This window comes from Branchiostoma lanceolatum, chromosome 13 (assembly GCF_035083965.1).
Source record: "Branchiostoma lanceolatum isolate klBraLanc5 chromosome 13, klBraLanc5.hap2, whole genome shotgun sequence".
Classification (NCBI taxonomy): Eukaryota; Metazoa; Chordata; class Leptocardii; order Amphioxiformes; family Branchiostomatidae; genus Branchiostoma; species Branchiostoma lanceolatum.
Window position 1 is genome coordinate 6,752,670 of NC_089734.1, and position 21,085 is coordinate 6,773,754.

The 21,085-nt window shown below is 39.5% G+C and overlaps 2 protein-coding genes across 5 annotated transcripts; one reads left to right on the forward strand and one right to left on the reverse strand.

The window, feature by feature from the left end:
- The first annotated feature begins 462 nt into the window (after positions 1-462).
- Positions 463-19,075, forward strand: LOC136446705 (GATOR2 complex protein MIOS-like). 4 transcript variants are annotated; one of them, XM_066445187.1, is made up of 26 exons: positions 463-574; positions 1,325-1,486; positions 1,820-1,976; positions 2,142-2,194; positions 2,464-2,522; positions 3,135-3,204; positions 3,914-4,015; positions 4,645-4,746; positions 5,102-5,196; positions 5,598-5,695; positions 6,223-6,341; positions 6,791-6,909; positions 7,468-7,605; positions 7,888-7,963; positions 8,240-8,435; positions 9,253-9,303; positions 9,871-9,942; positions 10,918-11,036; positions 11,669-11,841; positions 12,551-12,616; positions 13,261-13,472; positions 14,099-14,256; positions 14,841-14,896; positions 15,537-15,651; positions 16,152-16,254; positions 16,799-19,075. In XM_066445187.1, the coding sequence occupies exons 2-26, from the start codon at positions 1,351-1,353 to the stop codon at positions 16,896-16,898; spliced, it is 2,745 nt and encodes a 914-aa protein (XP_066301284.1). In that variant the 5' UTR covers positions 463-574; positions 1,325-1,350; the 3' UTR covers positions 16,899-19,075. The 4 variants fall into 4 exon arrangements, with proteins under 4 accessions (XP_066301284.1, XP_066301283.1, XP_066301285.1 ...); XM_066445186.1 differs by having other exon boundaries at positions 1,329-1,486; XM_066445188.1 differs by having other exon boundaries at positions 1,329-1,486; positions 3,917-4,015.
- On the reverse strand, positions 18,623-21,071 carry LOC136446709 (replication protein A 14 kDa subunit-like). Its single transcript, XM_066445193.1, has 4 exons — positions 20,958-21,071; positions 20,411-20,485; positions 19,837-19,936; positions 18,623-19,583 (listed from the first exon to the last, which is right to left on the reverse strand). The coding sequence occupies exons 1-4, from the start codon at positions 21,060-21,062 to the stop codon at positions 19,501-19,503; spliced, it is 363 nt and encodes a 120-aa protein (XP_066301290.1). The 5' UTR covers positions 21,063-21,071; the 3' UTR covers positions 18,623-19,500.
- Positions 21,072-21,085: the final 14 nt, after the last annotated feature.

The window sequence follows — 21,085 nt, forward strand, 5'->3', positions numbered from 1 at the left end:
AACACACGTAATGTTACAGGGAGGCATTCTGAAACATCGTCATGCCACTCATGGGATAACAGTTACATTACGTAGAGTGCAGTTGTCGATTTACGTAAATCATGTAACGCCATGAATTAAGAATTGAAACTTAAACTTGGTACACCGGCAGGTATCGGCTCATTTGTACCGCGTTTGGCGATTTTAGCGCACCTTTTCAGTTGACTTGTCGAGGATCTTTGAAAAAAATGGTGCAGTTATCCGGCATTGGTGACCATGCGCGGTGCAGATATGCGGAGTCACTAACAATGCAGTGAATGGGAACCGGTTTTGGATATTGGGATTCGGTGCAATTAAATGGAAGGTGCGTTTATCCGAGCTGCAATTAAGTGGCTTCGTCTGTACTAGCACTGAGAAAGATGTACAATGCAATAAACTCTTAAACACCCCCTGCGCACAATGGGGTCATCCATGTGCGTGCGGAACGCTGGGTAAGCAAGATGGCGGATGGTGGTCGAAAGGAAAATACTTTTTCCTGACTTTGTAGACATTTCACGACTCCTATCTCAACGTTGTCAATGGAATTCTAGTCAAGGTAAGATTACATGTTAGTTAAAATCCTGGACGGGTTGATATGCGGCTTACCACCCGTGTAATGATATAAATGTAGCGACAACCAAAGAATTGAAGGGGGAGGGGGGCGTTGTGGGCGGATCATGGTCATCGACTATCCGTACAATTAATTTGTACGGGTTTATTCGATGTTTATGGCTTGTAACCTACTTCAAATTCGAAGCCTTGTTTCTTATAGACAACTGTAGGTATTGTTGCAAGTTGTTTGTTAAAACGTATAAATTATAGGTAACAAAACCAACAACAAATTATTAAATTTCTGAAATACTCAGGGGTACGCTTAAAAGAAGGAAGTAAGGAAGAAGTGGGAAAGAACTGTATCTGAAGTGTAGCATGCACATGGACTAAGACCTTTCACGGATCCAACTGTGCATGTTCATGTCAAAGGTGAAGGCTCCTGGCTTGTAAACTGTTCTTCCTCCACCATGTTTTATAGTTATACATTTCCAGATTTATATGGTCAGTTTGCACACCAATGTCCAGATTTGTTTTGCTTACGTCTTGGGCCTGATGAGGCCTTTGACCTGCACAAGTGCAGTTGGATCAGTGAAAGGGCTTTATGTTTTAGTCATTTCCATATTTGTGGGATACTCAATGAGAAAGAGAAGCTGAAAGGAAACTGGTTTTGAACCATTCCTTCCTAGCAAAAGACTATGTTCTACTCTACTTTACTCTACTCTACATGGACTTTAACAAGGTCATTTTGCCTAAGTCAGGGTGAACTGAAGCGTCATCAGAATGAGTGCAGCACGGCTGGATGTCCTGTGGTCTCCCAGCCATGTGAACCAGTTCCTCACATTTGGTACAGAGATCAGTCTGTACAAGGCTGATCGGATCACACATGGGCAAGTCGTCACTGGCTCCAAGGCTCTGGGTATGTACAGATGTGGTTAAAGAGAAGGCCTTTAATATGGATCTGTATTGGAGCAGCTTTTCAACTTGGCCTCAGAATGCAGTATATTGTAAATTTATTTACTTTTGCAGGGACCTGATTTCATGGTAGGAGAGGAAAAGGAGTGTTTTAAGTTTTTAGTACAGAAGTACGTTTAGTACAAAAGATATTTGCGGTATGAATTTACAAAAATAAAACTACTAAATATCTCAAAATTTGCAGTAGTATTGTGAGGGATTGAAAAGAATTCTGACTATTCAGATTTGAAAAGAATTCTGTAATCATAAGTCTTCCCTTGTCTTGTGCCCCACACAGCCCAGGGATTGATCCGTCTGTCAGATGACACCACAGCGACTCTGCTGTCCACAAACACAGACATCCAGTACATGAAGTGTGTAGCCTGGTACCCCAAGAAGGAACCTGAGTTTCTGTTAGCGGTAGGACAGGCCAATGGGAGAGTAGTTCTTACTAGGTAAGTGTAGCCTGGCATCACAGGCTCTTAGGTGAGACTGTGGTTGGGTTTTTCCAGAATAATTACCATTTACTAGGACATGCAGATAAGGTTCTTATTTCCGAAACGATTTATTGTCTTGATCAATATTGTTCATTAATCAACTTTCTCTCTTCTTCTGCCCAGTTTTGGTCAAGATGGGGCACATGACCAGTATGGACTGATCGGGAAAGAATTTGGTAAGATTTTACATTTGTACCCAATACAAAGTGCCTTAACATTGTTAAGGATCAAACCCATTTATCTCGAATACTGAGAGCGTGAGATTTTATTATAAGATGACAACTATCTAAGCAACTTTTTACCATGTTTTGATTTTGTTGCAGTCTTAAATATATTGTTTTGGCATGGTTAGAAATCATGAAGAATTTACTTGTCACATGACAGTTATCAGTTGAAGTAAATCACAGCAACTTTTTGTTGTCTCTTTTTTGTGTCTTCCTTCCAGTTCCTCGACATGCCAGACAATGTAACAGTCTATCCTGGCACCCTAATGAGTCCAACATGGTAAGATCAATTGACAGATACAAAAGCATTCTATAGAGTAGATTGCATCAAAGGAGAAGCTAGATTACTTTGCTCTGTGTTATTGAACATAATATATGTGTCTAGAAAGTACATATATGTAGAAATTTTTAGCTACATGTAAGTTGAAGGACTTGAATTTTCTGTATATCAAATTACTTTTAAAAAGAGAGGAATAGCATTGTCTGTCATTGTATGAAAACAGCTTTGAATCTATGATAGCAGTTCCAGTAGACTAAAATCTCCTATCCTATATGTCGGTTATACTTCTACATAAACAGAATGACTTGCAAAGCCATTTGAAGCATTTAGTAGGACATCTACATTCAGGTACCCCCAAATAGCCCCTTCAGGGGCAAAGTAGGGGGGGGGGGGGAGTTGAGGTCCCGGCTAGGGCGGGCAGGCCTCCAGCCTGGCACAGAACGACTCAACGGTGGAAGCCGTCGCAACCGTGCCTGGCAGGATGTTCCACTGGGGAATAGTGCGGGGAAAGAATGAGTGTTTATATGTATCGGTTCTTGCGTGAAAACTTGAGTTCGTGGCTCCCCCGGGTCCCAAAAAATGACTATCATTTTTGCTTGTGTTATCCTGTAGCTTGCAGCTGGGCTGGACAAGTACAGATCTGACTCCTCTGTCCTTGTGTGGGACATCAATGCTAAATACAGTAAGTGTTCATTGCCTAAGTCTTCCAGTACTTAGAGTTCACACTATACAGTTGAAGTCTTCATGAAAAGATGCTTCAATCAAAGGACACACACTACACTTAACTAACATCACATGTATATACACTTCCAAAATGAATGCAATACTTTGTGCTACAGTGCACTTTCAGACCATTTTGTGGAAATCAAAACAAGAACCTTATGTTATCCTTGTAGTTCAAATGGAATTGTTTATGGATTTTTACTGTTGCGTCAGTAAGTGATTTTTTAAAGATCATAATGATTTAATAACAAAGTTATAGGTTATAGTGGAGACACAAACTTGCACAAAGAGGAAGGCTTTTTGTAGAACATCCAACTTTATTTATCAAACAGTTGGCTCCTTACGTTTAAAGGAAAGGGTTCTGTACATAACATGTTGTACATTTCTTACAGTAGCAGACTTTGCTAACAGTCAGCTCCTCTGGCTTAAAGGAAATCATCATCATCATCATATCGGGCGGCTTGCCCGGACTAAGATTGCTCTCTCCCTCCAGGCGTCACGGTCCGCCATTAGTTGGTCTAGATGTTAAAGTTAAAGGAAATGGTTGTGTATATAAATTCAAACATTGTACATTTGTTACAGTCATGGTGGCAGACTCTGCTAATAGTTAGTTCCTCATGTAAAAAGAAAAGGTTTGTGTAATATAAAATGTTGTACATTTGTTACAGTAGCAGACTCTGCCAGCAGTCCAGACAAAAGTCGGGTCCACAGGGATTCTGTGGGGAGTGGGGAGGGCCCGAGTATGGTCAGCAAACCTCTGGTGGAGCTAGGTGAGTGGAACAGTCTGTAGTGTGAAACAGATTTGATGTTGTAAATTGAAGGTCTGAAATATTGCAGTATGATTACAATTGTATGGTACATAAAAGTTACAAAAGAAATCAGTGAGGAATTTGAGTCCAAATATGTATATATCCTTTTATAGAACATTATGAATTTGCAAATTATATGTCATGTAGAAGTCATTCACTTGGATGCCATGTTTCTACTTTGTTGCTATTTTTGGTTGAATTTTGCAAGGTTCACAAAATCCTCCAAATGGCCATACCTTATATCCAAAGGAATAGATGAATAAAAAAGTCAACATATATAATGTACATGCAGTAGTTCTGTATAATCTCTGTTAGTAAACTACAAATGTAAGTTTGATAGATCATCAGAGTGGGGAGGGAAATACTGCACCTACCGGTATATATGTAACGTACATATCTGTGTATGTGTTGTTCAACTGGTATAAATAGCATTCAGACTGATAGTAACAAGCCTTACAAGCATGTGTTATATTTCTGTACCATTCCTTTTCAGTATTCTACAGTAAGTATGCTAGGAGTAGGAAAGTGTTTTTTGTAAACCTGGCCATAGAGTCATACCTTAAAGACAACATTTCCTGTTGTATTTTCAGGTGCATCGGAGACGGCTCTGTCCCTAGCCTGGTTCACCCACGAGTCCAAAACCCTGCTCGTTGGCATGAACAACAAGTTTCTGAAGATATTTGACCTTCGAGGTTTGTGTTTAAGTTTGTGTCAAATATCAAGTAGAATGAGTGTTGTGACAGCTTGACATAGAATAGGTTGTTACTTGTTAAAATCAATCTGTGAATCAAAATTGCCAAAGATATGATTGTTTTGTTGTTGCAAGTGAATACTTTCTTCTTCTGATGGACTATAAGAATGACTTGATTTGATAGGTCCAAATTTAGTAATGTTTTTTTAAAAGTAGATTGACGTACAGGACTTCCTAGACAAGCAACTTCTATATTCTGATGTGCTTGGGAAGATTCTAGCATTTTGAAAAGAATCTATACCAAAGGAAAATGACAATGTTTTTGCTATATTATAACATTTTGTCCCCTTTCTCAGATGTGTCCAGACCGGTGAATGTAGCACTGACTAAGGCAGTGTATGGTGTGGCCATAGATCCACATGTGGACACAAGGATTGCTTCCTATGTGGAGGTAAAGTAGCCATCTCTCTACCTTTAATAGGCTTTATGCTTTGGCATTTAAAGTATTCATTAAAAGTCCTTTAACCATATGGCATTAAGGACATTATGCCTACACAGTGTTCATGTCTGGTGAGCATCTGTATCTGTATCGATATAGCCAGTATAAACGCCTTTTGGCGTAACACATCAGCTTCATAGCTATTTTATTTTCAATATGAAACCAATTGTCCTGTCTGATTCTATATCTTTAATAAGTGTGTGTTGTGTGCTTGGCCAAGAAAAATGAAGAAAAATGGTTTGTAGTACATTTGATCTGAAGGAATTCTATTCTAAAAAGGAGAGTTCTCAGACTGTTGCAAAAACTGTTCTGTTGCAAAAACTTCTTATCTTGATCTATGACTGTCTTTTCAGGGCCAAGTGTCCATCTGGGACACCCGTGTGTTTGAGAAACCAGTGCTGACCCTTACTGAACAGAGGCATATAGCAAAAATAGCCTGGAGTCCTACTAGGTAGGCATTGCTGTTTCTATAGAAAAAATGTATTTACTTACTTCCTTCCTTAGGCCTACCATCCATCCCTGGGTATAGGGACTAGTTCCCTCCATGAAAAAAAGTGCCAAGATTTAAAGTACTTTCCAGAGTACATGTACTACATTTACCTATCAGCATGTCATATCTAGAAAAAAATTGCACCAAGAGCCTTAGTCACATTAGGCTTTTCTTTCTTATCTGTATCAGATGTTAAACTGTGTTCTAAAAACCATTGTTAAGATGTGCACTGTTATTTGAAGAGTTGCAAACTGGTACTTTATTGATAGCTATGTCTAAATATATGTCTGTAAGTATTGCCTGATTTTTATATCAGCTTAAAAGTCTTGTTTACAAAATTTATAGCAATGTAATTTTTTTTCTATATATTCCTATAATGTAAGCGATGATATTACTTTCTGAACAAGATTGAATAGTTCTAAATTTACGACAGTAAGTTAAGGCGTTGATTTCGTAATAACCTTCTCTTGTTGTTCCTGTATATCTAGATATGGACTCCTTGGCATCTCCTGTAAGGACAGCCCAGTGGTTAAACTATATGACATCCAACACTCAGGAGTTGGGGGTGACGACTATGAACCTGCTATTATTGAGAGATCAGTACAACGTGAGTAGAAAATCAACAAATTTCTCCACAACAGACAACAGTGTATGTTAGTCAGCTGTATATATAGGAACTTGTTTTGTAATGAGGCATATTACGAGAAAATGATGTCTGCCAAAAATAGTTAAGTAGTGTTTTTGTGTGTCTTTGACAATCATAGTTGTTATGATTACCCAGCATGACTAGGCCTCTATAAAGGGTATCATAGGGTCTTATTGTCTTGTAGGGAGACATAAAGTCCAAATGACATTGTACTGTTAGTCCATATGTTTCTTTTCCTACTTGTTTCAAGACCCTGGTTTTAGGCGCAGAATTAAAGCAAAAGGAGCCATTATAATATACACTTACTAGGTGCAGATTAGATTTTTGTATGTATAGAGACAGTGTATAGAGAGTAGCAGGCACTTCACCATCACAAATGATGTTGACATGTTCTACTGTTGTGTTTCCAGCGTGTGGCGAGGAGTCCCTGTCGTCCTTCGCGTGGCACCCCACCCACGAGAACCGCCTGATGATCATCACCACTAAAGGCAACCTCACAGATCTCACTGTGTTTGAGAGAATATCACTGGTACAAACGAGCTGTCACTAAATAGCAACCCTTGTATCAAGTAAATCAATTCTTTTTGGGTAAAAATGGATTACAATTGGTTATTTTTAGAATTGCAGTAGCAAGTATATGAAGAGTTCTATAAATAGGAAATTTGTCCATAGAAATTTGTGGAAGTTTGCAAAATTTTGGTCAGAAGTGCATGAACATATATGAGTCTCAATACTGGAACATTTGGCTCTTCCCTCTTCTGTTGTCCACTCCTCTTGGCTTGTCCATCATAGAATTTGCCCCCACTTGGCTCTTCCATCTCCCATCATTCACCCCTACTTTGCTCTTCCTCCTTTTGTTGTCCACCCCACTTGGCTCCTCATAGCCTGGAATCCAAACTTATTATAGCTCTGAGTCTTCTCTCTGCAAATAGTAGCCTAGCCTGGAATCCAAACCTATTATAGCTAGAATAGGTTTGGATTCCAGGCTACCTATATCACCCAACATTCACCCCCACTTTGCTCTTCCCCCCTCCACTGTTCACCCCTGTGTGACAGACAGTAACAATTCTATTTCTGTCCATGCTAGTCATGGTCCCCCCACTCCAGTATTACCTGGGCCTGTGGAAAGAGGTTACATCACCTGACGGCCCATCCCACCTGTACAGCTGAAGATGACATCTCTATCAAGATGAAGAGAAGAGCGCGCAATGGTTATGGCTTACAGGTGTGTGTTGTGTTTTGGTTTATCTGAACTTCTTAAAGGAATAGCATAAAACTCTTGACGTAGATGTGTATAGTATAAAATGTACATGTCAGTAGTTGTTCACAGAGGATGTTAAGCCTTTGGTCCCGTGTATGGGGTGTCAAACTTCTGTACCTTAAAGAACCCAACACACTTCTAAAACGAGAAGAGTAGGGGTAACCTGGTGTGCTTGGCCAAATTTAGGACATTACAGGCTCTACCTTCTTTCCTTTCACTCAATGACCAATAATGTTTTTCCTCTAGACGGACCAAATCTCCAGGAATGCTGACATGGCCCCAGAGGACAGTGATATCAGGACTCTCTGGCACTGGCTGGACTATATCCTTTCTGACATGATAGTTTGTACTTTGTGTTCGACTACTTTTTGTTTTAAATGGACTGATGGGCTGTTTCAGAACATTGGGTTGTCATGCCATGCATGCCTGCTAGGTAGAGCTGTTGGATGCAGTTTCAAATGGGGCTATTTCATTATCTTCAGTCCAACATCTACTAGTATCACATTTTCTCACCACTATAAGTAGCCGATGTAGACACCGAAACATCAGCAGGTAAAAAGTCAATGGTTGGAGATCACTTTGCCCTTAACCCCCACACTGGTGCGAGGGCTGCGTGACGAAGGCAAGATCCGGACGGTCGGGAAGGGCGGGTTCAAGTACCACGGGGTCAAGTCCGTGATCAAGGGGGAGACCAACATGGCGGGGGTGTGCATGAAGTCTGACCTGCATTACGGTACGCTGGCTGCCGGGGTGGACAAACGCACCATCGTGCACACCTACAGGAGCGAGGACAGGTGAGGCCCGGGTGGCTGACTACATGGGGGAGGGGGAGTCTATCAATCAGGGCTGTCTTCAGCTGGAATTTGTCTTCCCTCCCATTCATTGTTAGGGAGCCCATTATGTTAATTTTCATTGTTAGATCTCATTTTATACTTACAAAGATACATTTTCATTAATCTTATGTCATGAAGTTCAGATCTAAGATCAGAGTTTGAACGGATGGGGTGAAATATTTTTATGTCCCAACATGCAAATTTCCGTCCCTGGACGTAGGGACGGGTCCTGGAGACAGCCATGCATTGTGAATACTAGTAAATTAGGTGCTTTTAAAAACTTTTGAGAAAATGAACTAAATCCAACAGTGTATCATGAACGAACCATATTTTACACTTGAGCCTATTAGTAAGTAGAAGAATGATGTGCATGTCAAAAGAAGTGCTTGTAAACATCTTTACTAAATATGCATGTATGGGCAGCTCAGCAGAATTTGGGTAACTTAACCATTAGCACACTTAAATAGCTGTTTGTCTACCAATTCTCTATTGGTTATGAGATAAGTCAGCAGGGAGAAGGTTAAAGGCATTAATGTAACCTACAGCTGTGGTTAGTGTAATGGATTGAAAATGCTATTGATATTGGGGACCAGGTGTTGAAGAATACAATGTATTTGGCAGGAAAAATTAAGTGTAAATGTAACTTGGAGGTGATGGTAACCATAGGGTGATGATGGTGATCATATTGATGATGGTAACCATGGTGATGATGATAGTTACCATGGTGATGGTGGTGGTATTAAAAGCGCCTGCTTCAGTGCAGTGCTCTCTACTTCAGACCCATTGTTGATGGCAGGAAATCTATTCGTAAATTCGTCAGTGCAGACAGGTTTGGGATGTCAATTTTTTTGTGCTTTTGACAATGGTGGCTTGGTGCTGGTCATACAGTTGCAATTTTTGAACAGTTTGCGAACAGTTTGCGAACATTTTTTTTCTACCGTCAAACATGGCTTATCACCCAGGCTTTCTTTAGTTAACTTATCCTGCACGATTCAACGCACAACAATGAACATTCCTAAAAAAATAAACAAACAAAAACAATAGTTGGCCTACTTTCTTAGTTAGACCTTCAAGATATAAGGCACAGGCTTCAGATCTAGAGAGACTAAATTAAAAGGAATTATATGAACATAAAGAACAGGCCCCAGCAGGCATATAGAATCAATATAGGCAGTTACATACATGTATGTTGAGACCTTTTCAATCATTTGAAGAAATTCAGTGCAAAAGGACCGATGGAGATTTTAGTTTGGTCATGATAAAAAGTGCTGCATGACATATAGAAAATTTAGTCTTGTGTAGCTGTTTAGAAGCATATCTTGTACAGACCATGTAGTAGGTTTAGTATGTAATTTTTTTCTAATATAATGGACTAATTGTCCATTTCTCTACTTAGGTCTCGAGCATTGCAGCTGTGTGGGTGGAATTTCGAGAAAGAGTTTCGAGCTCTGGAGGACCATTTGGAAAGGTATACATCATGTTGATTTGTTAAATGCTGTACTTGGGCATGTAGACTTGCACTATATAAAATCATTCATAGCATGTGTGTGTGTTTGTTATTGTCTGTGTGTGTGTCCGTACGTATATATGTGTGCGTATGTGTAGTGTGTGTGTGTTTGTGTGTGTGTCCGTACGTACCTGCATATGTGTGCATATGTGTAGTGTGAAAAAAGGTCCACAACCCAAATTTTGGGGCATAATTACGTAGTGTGACATCTTTTAGCATTATCCACTAAACTTCAAATCATTGTGGCCCTTACTTTTTAGTCGACGTCCACTTGAAAACTATCAGGTAAGTGACGAGAAAAACAAGGGTGCACAGTGGTCAGAGCTGTGTGGGTCGAGTTCTTCATGCCACGAATCGGCATAAAATCTGCAAAGACAATGTCAGAATGTTTGATAAAGATTCCCTTCTTATTTCAACTAAAACGAAGTGGGTATCTGACTTTCAGCAGAGCAAGTCAGCCAGCACACCTCAAGTCACAGCTCAATTGTCCATGTTTTTATCCTTCTACCTCACCTAATGTTACTGAGTGTCATCTGTAAAGTAATGCTCACAATGAGTTGAAGTTTGCTGTATATTGCTAAAAGATGTCATACTACATAATTATGCCCCAAAATTTGAGTTGTGCACCTTATTTCTGGGTGAGGCCAAGGACTTATTGATCTCCCCTCGTATGTGTGTGTGTGTATGCGTGCATGTGCATGTGTGTGTTATTTGACAAGGCTGTGCACATTTAGATTATCCCTTCAATAAAAGCTTAGTAGACAGAAAAAGTCTATCCAGGATTCCTATTAGAAGGTGACATAGACTCCGAAGGGCTAAAAACAGTCACCAGCAGTCCAACTCAAAAACAGAACTGAAGTCATCAGTCCTTTAGTTGATATAGCTGGTTCCTGTGTTTAAATCTGCATGTGTTGAAGCCTGTTTCCTTGCTTACAGACTGGAGGGTGAGGGTGAATATGAACGAGCTGCTGCAATAGCCTTGTTTAACCTGAAGATCCGCAGAGCCATCCAGACCCTGAACAAGGGAGCCACCAGCGCCGCACACAGCGAGGATGGTAAGACTGGCAGTTGTTGTAAACTAGTCTGTTACATTTCCTGGCTTCACTATCTACAGTTCACAGTTGTAGAATGTATTCTTTGGTGTTTCTTCAGTCATGTAGTACAATGTGAGTGTTAGCTAAAAAGAATAAAGAAACTTTTATACAGTTCATAAACAAAGTTAAAAACTGCTATCTTTTATACATTTGACAAACTTCAAAATTACTATGTTAATTAGCAACACAGATGACCTTTCATGATAAATCTTAAGTCCATTTTTCTTTGTAATCAAAGTAAGGAAAAGACAAAGATGAAGGTTACTTGTAATGAGTTTCTAAAATGGTTAGGGATGTCCCTCGGATTTGATATTAAATGGAGCACTTGTGTTTGAGGAGAGCCACACCTGAAGCATGTCATCAAAAAGAGTAGGGGTGCTTCCCAGTATGAGTGGTTTCAAACCTTACAGTCTGATCTCTGGTTTGACATCTTGAAAAGATGATAGTCACCTGTTTATCTAATCCTTTCACAAATGTGGTTAATCCAAAAAATAGATAAGAAATAAACAAAACACACTACTCTCCAAACCAAATCAAACCTATCAGACTTTTCAGAGCATGCAAATGACATTGTTGTTCCTCTACATGTGCAGCTGGGGACCTGAACTTGAATGTAGTTGCCATGGCGTTGTCGGGGTACACCGATGAGAAGAACACCCTGTGGAGGGAGATGTGTGGGTCCCTGCGGACCCAGCTGGGGCACCCCTATCTGCGCGCCATGTTCGCCTTCCTGACAGAGGAGGCAGAGGGGTTTCAAGATGTACTGGTCAGTTCCTTAACTCTTTCTTTTCTGACATTAATTTGCAAATATTTGTAAACTTTTGTAAACTTTTTGTAAACTTTTTGTAAATTTTTTGTAAACTTTTGTAAACTCTGTAAACTTTTGTAAACTCTGTAAACTTTTTGTAAACTTTTGTAAACTTTGTAAACTTTTGTAAACTTTGTAAACTTTTTGTAAATTTTGTAAACTTTTTGTAAACTTTTTGTAAACTTTGTAAATTTTTTGTAAACTTTTTAAAACTTTTGTTAACTTTTGCAAACTTTTGTAAACTTTGTAAACTTTTGTAAACTTTTTGTAAACTTTTGTAAACTTTTTGTAAATCTTTTGTAAACTTTTGTAAACTTTTGTAAACTTTGTAAATTTTTGTAAACTTTTGTTAACTTTGTAAACTTTTTGTAAACTTTTGTAAACTTTTGTAAACTTTTGTAAACTTTGTAAACTTTTGTAAACTTTTGTAAATTTTTGTAAACTTTGTAAACTTTTTGTAAACTTTTGTAAACTTTTGTAAACTTTTGTAAACTTTGTAAACTTTTGTAAACTTTTGTAAATTTTTGTAAACTTTTGTAAACTTTTGTAAACTTTGTAAACTTTTGTAAACTTTGTAAATTTTTTGTAAACTTTTGTAAACTTTTGTAAACTTTTGTAAACTTTTGTTAGGAGGAATGATTGAAACTGACAGTCCTTGTCCTTTCAGAATGAGTCAGGCCTCTTCATTCAGGACAGAGTGGCCTTTGCCTGCACATTCCTCCCAGATGCACGGGTGAGTCATCATTAGAAGTGTCAGTCATAATTACTGTGCAGTTCTAGAAGAGTTGGTCTAGCACCATTGTTTCTGGAGGAATCTATAAATAAATAAAGCTATAGCATCTTTTATGAGTGTAAAAAGCATCATTGGTTTCTGATGGTGAATTTGTCATTGTGCAGCTCTGGAATAGTTGGTCTCACAAAACAGGTTCTGGAGGAAGCTCCCTTTACATTTTCCTGTATACTGTAGCTGATGATTGTAAAAGCACTATTGGTTTCTGATGATGAATTTTCATCATGATGCTGTTGTTCACCGCTGGCAGAATATCTAGACGAGCTGACGTGTGAGATGGGGAGAAGGGGAAAGATTACTTATAAAAAGATGCTGTTGCTCCCAGCTAGGGGACTATTTATATGAAATCCATGTCATTTTCATGTGTGTTAAAGATTTGTTCATTATTGTGTTTGTACATGTATTTTTGGCTGTTATTTGTAGCTGGTTGAGTATCTAGACGAGCTGACGTGTGAGATGGTGGAGAAGGGGAAAGATTACTCATGAAAAGATGCTGTTGTTCTGTATTTAGATGAAAGCCATGTCATTCTCATGTGTGTTCATTATTGTGCTAACTTTGTACATGTATTTTTGGCTGTTATTTTCAGCTGGTGGACTATCTGGAGGAGCTGACGAGTGAGATGGTGGAGAAGGGGAACCTGGAGGGGATCCTGCTGACCGGGCTGACCACGGACGGCATCGACCTGCTGGAGAACTACGTGAACAGCACGGCGGACGTCCAGACCGCCTGCCTCGCCATGGTGCAGGCCTGCCCCAGCGACGTGTCCAAGGACACCCGCGTGCAGCAGTGGATAGAGAGGTAATGTGAGAACTTATGAATATGATTTGATGTTGAGGGTTCGAATCCCGGGTGTTTTTGCTCAACCAACTTGCACATTTCTGGTGCAGCAGTGGATAGAGAGGTACTTATCATTTGATGAGAACCTAGAGGTTGAGGGTTTGAAACCCCATGTGTTGTTGCTCATCCAACTTGCAGACCACTAGAATGATTAGTGTGCAAGTGCAGTACTTTTTTTAGGATGGGACTCTATTAATTGTGCTTGTCCAAGGGCACCCTCTTGCAGCAGTGGATAGAGAAGCAATGCAAGAACTGATGAATACTATAGATGTTGGACAGTTGAGGGTTTGATTCCCGGGTGTTGTTGCTTATCCAACTTGCACACTACTGGAACAATTAGTGTGCAAGCACAGTACTTAGGAAGTTGAAACAGTTCTGCAGTATATATTCAGAATATCATGATTTTGCTGTTGAGAGGTCTCCACGAAAACCACAAAAATAAAACCATTGCAAACAGTTCAAGATTTACAGCCACTGTAGATCTTCAATGAACTTAACTGGCTTACCTATTAGTAACTAATTTTCACTTTTATTGTTTTGAGTCCCATTTTTTTTTCACTAATCAGTCGTACTTACCCTCTGCACAGTTACCGAAGCCTGCTGGACTCGTGGCGGTTCTGGCACCAGCGTGCGCAGTTCGACGTCCACCGGAACCTGATCGACCCTGCAGTCAAACCCCCGCAGCAGGTCTTCGTCAGCTGCAACTTCTGCGGGAAGTCCGTGTCCTCCAACATGCTGGCATCAGGTTTGCAGATAACTCACCAAACATTTCATTTAAAACTACATTGCTAAAATACTATGGTACAGGTACGATAGCTAGGTAATGGTACAGTGATCAACTTGCATTCAGAAGGTTGGGAGTTCAAACCCTGGCCAGGTCATACCGACAAATTAAAAAATTGCACAGGCTGCTTTCCCTGCCTAGCACTCAGTAATTATGAGGAAGAGTATGTGGGTTGAACGCACTCCAATACTAGTGGACTAGCCCCTACTGTGTGGCCCAATGGATATATAAACAGAGATGGGGATTTTAAAAATGGTGCATACATGTATTCTAACTTCAAATGCACTGCAAGAACGCCCCAAACTAGTATGTAGTAAAACTTTGAAAACCTCATTGCCAGTGTTTTCCTTAGCCATCCACAAGAAACTTACATCATGTTCGTGCTCTGGTACCCACCCAAAAACCAAATACCCTGTCCTTTGTCTCGGGCACTAGCTCACCTGAGTTAAAGGACACTGGTGCATGTAGTTGTCACTTGATGCCTTGGATATTGTTATGTTGACAAACAAACAATCAAGCTGACTGCTCTGTCAATGTACTTTTAGGACGGACAAGAGGACGACCAATGGGAATGCGCTATGGTAGCCCGCAGAAGTCCAAGGTAGGTCGTAGTACATATTGGTTGTAAAAAGTCTTAAGACAGATGTACACTTTATAATGTTTTGACATGGCGGCAGTTGGTTAAGTCATGCTTTTGGTAGCCTGGAGTGACCTTCAGAGGATAAAGATGATTCATTTTTCTGTGACAAAAATGTTTCTTTCGAAGGGATATACTGTACATTTATATTATGCAGCCTAAAATTCATCGGATTCTAGCTTTGCTTCCCTCCAAAGATCACTTCCAAATAGAATAGTCTGGCTCCATTTAAACGTTTGGTCCTTATGTCCTGCATAATTTTGGGATCAGATATTTCTCAGAAGCAGTATAACAGGTCAAATTTTGAATGCCTCCAAAACCCCATTATCATGCCATTCCGAGGACAATGCTTTCTTAAGACGTGATTTTTTATTATTATTCAAAGATAACAGAGACAAAGACAAAGTGGCGCTGCACTCAAGTTATAAAACTTCTTTTGCCAACGCCACTTAACAAAAATACAAACTTATAGATATAACGTTAGATCTATATATATATATATATATATATATATATATATATATATATATACACATATGTATACAACAAGACATGATTTGTTGGTCCTCTAATCAGAATAATGAACTTGACATCTCCCCAACAGATCAGCAGCTGTCCGGGGTGCAGAAAACCGCTGCCACGGTGCGCCCTCTGTCTCATGAACATGGGAACTGCATCAGGCACTATTGCTGCTAAACCCAACAAGGAAGAAAAGCAAGGTGAGCTTCAACTAACATGAGCCGATGCAAGTTGATGTTCAGTAATACTAATCGAAACATATTCACAAATTTTTGCAGCATTTGATATACATTTAATGCTTAGGTCTTATTCTTCCTCATGTATAGAAATGGTTAGATAGTGCTTTCAATGCCAAGCGAAAATATAATGTTAGAAAATGTAGTAAGCCAATCGGATTAGTAAGTGCAGGAGAGGGACTTTTGTTTGATGTATTGCTTTTCTATTTTGTATTTCTTTTATTTGCAGCTTTCTTCTGATTGAATAGAGTTTTATGACTTTAAAAACTTGCTACATACAATGTAACAGAGGGGCGCACAGGGTTGTATTTTGTATATATATCTATATATCAATGTTGAAAGATTCGTTAACAGAGAATTTGGTACTTCGCTAAACGGAACTATGTGGCTACAGTGTCTTTTCTGAAGATGCGTCGTGTGTTCGGTTCACTAGAGTTACTAATCCTACATGTATTTTCCTCAAGATTTTACCAAAGAAGCAAAGCAGAACAAGTTTGGGAGCTGGTTCACCTGGTGTCAGACCTGCAGGCATGGAGGACATGCAAACCACATGATGGAATGGTTCAGGTAGGAGAAAAACACCTATTTCACATGTGGAACAGTCCAGAATGTCATGCCAACAATGGATTTTTAGGCTATACCACTTTAAGACAGGTCTGCTAACTTGAGAATGACCCAATCAATTTTGTAATGTTGCTGTATTTATAGCTTGGGTATCATTCTTTGGGGTAGTCCACTCAACTGGAAAGTTGTGATCTGATCATCCTAAATTGGATGGTATGAAGGCTATTTGAAGGTTTACAGGCATTTTACTATACAATGGAGTTTTCATGTTCTTGTCTCTAGTCCTTCAGGCATGATTTTTATCTTTACTTTAACAGTGTCTATATTACACTAGTACTAGATTCATGGGACCAAACCTTTGTTTACCCAAGATGTTTCTTCTTGGATGCTTAGTCTCTGCCCTTAATAAAAGCAGCCTGTGGGCCAATTCCAGTTCCTAATGAATAGATAAAGGAACAAACATTACACACCTGATTTTGTACTCTCCATATTGTCTTATTGCTCTATAAGATGTCAGAATGATTCTTTAAAATGTTGTATCTTTCAGAGACCACACGGAGTGTCCCGTCACAGCGTGTCACTGCAAATGTATGTCCCTGGACTCAGTAGGAACTGTCACCACTGCAGAAGAGACGGCCGTTAAATGATAGATTGTGCTTCCACGTTTATATGTCAGTGCTCGAAATACTTTTTCTACATACCTGTACTGGTGCAAGTAACATGCAAACTTGCACCAAAGTGACAAGTATCTTGTCTTTCATTTCGATTACACTTTAGCATTTTATGTGTACTAGCAAACCAAGGACTATATAATATCCTTGTAGCAAACCATTGAGAAAACAAAAGGCCATGTAAACTTATGAACCCAGATTGGTGCATGTTAGGTACAGGTAGACATCAGAAATACCTGCACAGCTCTCAGGGCTCGAAATTCAGTTTTGGGAATAGGTGCACTGGTGCACCCAACCTAAAAAATTGGGTGCACCAAAAAATGTTTGGGTGCACCACATAAAATAAAGTAGAATGTAACTATTGTTTAATATGTGTACAAAATTACTGTGGTGCATTCATTTTCTCGATAAAATTTCAATAACACTAACTAGTGACGAATAAGGGTCCCAGCGCGTTATTAACATCGACCTCGGTGAAGAAAAAATCAACGCCACGGAAGAAATAAAGGAAAGCATTATATTTAAAAGACTACTGGGTGACATAAAAAAAAGCCTCGCGCAAAGCCTTGGTCTTTTGGCAGTCTCTTTTGTCTCTTCTTCTTCTGACTCCGAGTCCAACTCCGACACCTACGAGGAAGTCAGCGTTCTCTTGCCCAGTGTTGCAAGCCGGACCAGGAAGTCCATGTGCGATTGGCACGCGATCTCGGCCCGCAGTTTTGAAGCTTTCAAAATCGAAATTAACTCAAATTCTAACATCAAAATCTTAAACAAGTACTACAGCAAAGATTGTATTATTTTCTGACACTTAGATGTGAAGAATATGCTGTCTGCTAGTGTGCAGTGATACCTTTACACATTAAACCGTACGAAAATATTTGGGTGCACCAGTGCACCCACAGTAAAAAATTAGGTGCACAGCTCCAAAATTGGGTGCACATGCACCCAGTATTTCGAGCCCTGGCTCTAATTTTACCTGCACTTATCTGCATATGTGGTTGGTATTTCGAGCCCTGCATGTTCAAACTTTTGTAAGAAAATGTGTGCAGAAACAGAACATAATAACGTTAAGTGACAAGGAGAGCTGGCCTTCCATGTATGTATGTTCACGTCTTACCATTGCCAAGTTTCAATGTGCAGCCACATTGTACCCGAGGAAAAACTAGGAAACCTTTCATCAGGCTTTTCAAAATCACTAAATATGTCCAGTATTCATTTAGCCAACCATTTCTAGCTGGGGGTACTGTATGGAGGGATGTTGCCAATCCTGTAAGATATCACTCATAATTTCACCACTCTAAAAGGCCAGTAAAATGACGTGCAGAGTTTTGGCATTTGTGGCCAACCCAGAAGCCTGGTGGAAGCTCCATATTGTTTGCACAGAAGCCACTGATAGAAGACTTACTGCAAGTACTGGCCTGTAAATGTTGGTAAGGGTGCTTAGATGTCATGGTTCTAAATGACAAGAAATGAATACTGTATTTCAGTGTGCATGATAATTGATAACCCTACTATGCAGAAGTATGTGTAGTTTCATGCCAATTCCAAGTAGTCTGGAATCCAAACCTATTATAGCCCCCGAGGCCTTTTGCAGAGAGGAGACTCGGGAGCTATAATAGGTTTGGATTCCAGGCTAAATCTAAAGACATAAGTGGTGAGAGTGAAGTGTTACAATTCAATTGTTACAATGAAACAAAATGGGATTCAAACTGGGTAATATTTATATTTAGAAAAGAATAAATGTAGTCAGCAATAGAATATTGTAAGAAGTAATGTGTCCACTTCAAGGACATTATTGTCTTGCTGCATCTAATTAGTATGATGTTAAATATAATAACATACAGTAACAACATGTACTTCTTCAGAAGAATGCCGCACAAGAAGCAGTGTTCTCTGAAATGCATTAACACTGACTGACAAATGTATTAACTGCTGTGTAGTTATAGGATGGGCAAAGACCAACCAAGAAATCAAGACCAACAAATAAGTACTATAAGAATGGTAAGGTATGTATAATATATACTGTGGAAGACTGTAGGTTTCTCAAGTTACAAGAAGATGAACATAAAGAGCTATTTTGTAAAACTGGTTGAATAGAATAGTCTGTAGTTACAGATGTACAGAGATAATATGAGCAATAAAACTGCTGAAGTCAATGTCATGTCTTATTTTCTTTTCTTTAGACTTAAAAGACTTGTTAGCAGTGTGACTTACTAATAGACACCTTACACTTTTAATTTGATTCAAAATGCAAATTCTAAGGCTACAAACCATGTTCTTTGCTCGATATGTAGCCAATACCCTTTGATAGCCATCTTATGGTAACTTTATGAAAAAAAATTTCAACATGTTTTAGATCTATACATACCACATTACAGACACATTGTGTTTCTAACACTTTTTGCTCCCCCCCTCCAAAGTCTTTGATATCACATATTCCATAAATGGTCAGTATTTCAGTTAAATCTGTATCAAAATTGCAGATTTTCATCATTTCAATATACAGACATGTTCAATACATTGTGCTTGCACTTAGTGCAAGGTTCATAACTGTCCAAATGACTTCTCCTGAGTGTGTGGCCTAGAAGTTACTGCTGTCTGCTAGTGGATAGAATTTGCTGTGTTCCACCGTCAGCTTGATGGCTTCATCATACAAGTTCATGTCTGTAACAAAGAGATATCATGTGTTAAGTTTTTTTGCATTGCTATAATGTTACAGAATAGAGAAGAACAAATATGTTTGCTTTGGTCTAAATTGGTTACCAAACGTACCACATTCATGAAATAACATACATACATGTACCACCACTAGTAGGAATTGAGTAATATACTTGCTTAATTCAACTCCTAGAACCTGGACCATTCTGAGTGTAAAATTCTGTCGTTTTGAAAATACATTATGAAGAGTTGAACTTACCAAAGTCTGCACCGAACAGGATGTAACTCTGACAGCTGATCTGACAGTTGTTTGCCACCTCACCGACTATCTCTATGGCACCTTGCACCATCTCCTCTAGCTGGAACAAAGGTGAAATTCTGTTTATGACACAAATCTAAAAAAATATATCTGTTTCTTCTTTCTTGCCTTTAATGCCCACGGTCTTGATGACAACCATTCTGGCATGTTGGGAAAGTTGTGTAAAGTGCCTTTCCTAAGGGCACAAGATCGGTGACAAGGCAGGATTCGAACTCGGGACCACAAAGTTCTGAGCAGAACGCGCTGCTGTTGCGCCACACGACCCCGCATCTCCACCTATATAGCTGGTATAACCGCCATTTGGCATAACATACCAGCTTTGCAGGCACGTGGCACAGCAGCTGCTGGTTATATATTACACTGAACGACATGTCAAACCTAACTTTTGCACACATACCGCCCATTTCGATAAGAGTAGGTGTCATCCCGTGTGAGTGGATCAAACTGGTCTTGCTTACAACCAGTTTACAAGCCAAACAAACAAAACAAGACAACAAACAGAAAAGACCCTTACCGGTTCTGGCAGGTTGATCTGTACCCGCTGTCCGTCACTCGTCTTTACTGCGAACATCAAACCGTTCTGATCCACCTGAGGATACACACAGTAGATACATCAACTTGGAGAAAATGTCCAACTATACTTTCATTACTTTGTTATATTAAATCATTCTATGTTAATCAAGCAGGGTGCTCCGATAACCACACAAGACTAAAGTATAGAATATTAGATCCTTCTTTAGATAAATCTGGAATCTTCTGGAACTACCATAACTTTGATAACTTTCACCAAGGTCCTTGGTTTCACTTCTATCATAACGCCATTAAGGGGGATCCAAGGAAGACTAAATTTATGATAACTTTTCTGGAAAACTGAGATCGAACTGAAGTAACATACTGTAATCATGTGGATAACTTGCAACATGGCGATAAGGTATGATTATTAATGACTACAAGAAGAGTGTAATAAAGTTTATTCCCGTAATACAAATGATACAACATTGCCACTCCTAAAAGTTATTCCACTCCGTGAGAAGTGTGGGAGGGGGGCATGGCATACTCACGTCCATAACCTCCCCCATCAGACAGACGTACTTCCCGATGTGCTGGGGCAGCATAGAGGCGTTCACCCGCGGTCTGGGCTGGTCAAACGCGTCTCCCATCGTCATCTATCACCTGAGCCTCAATACAG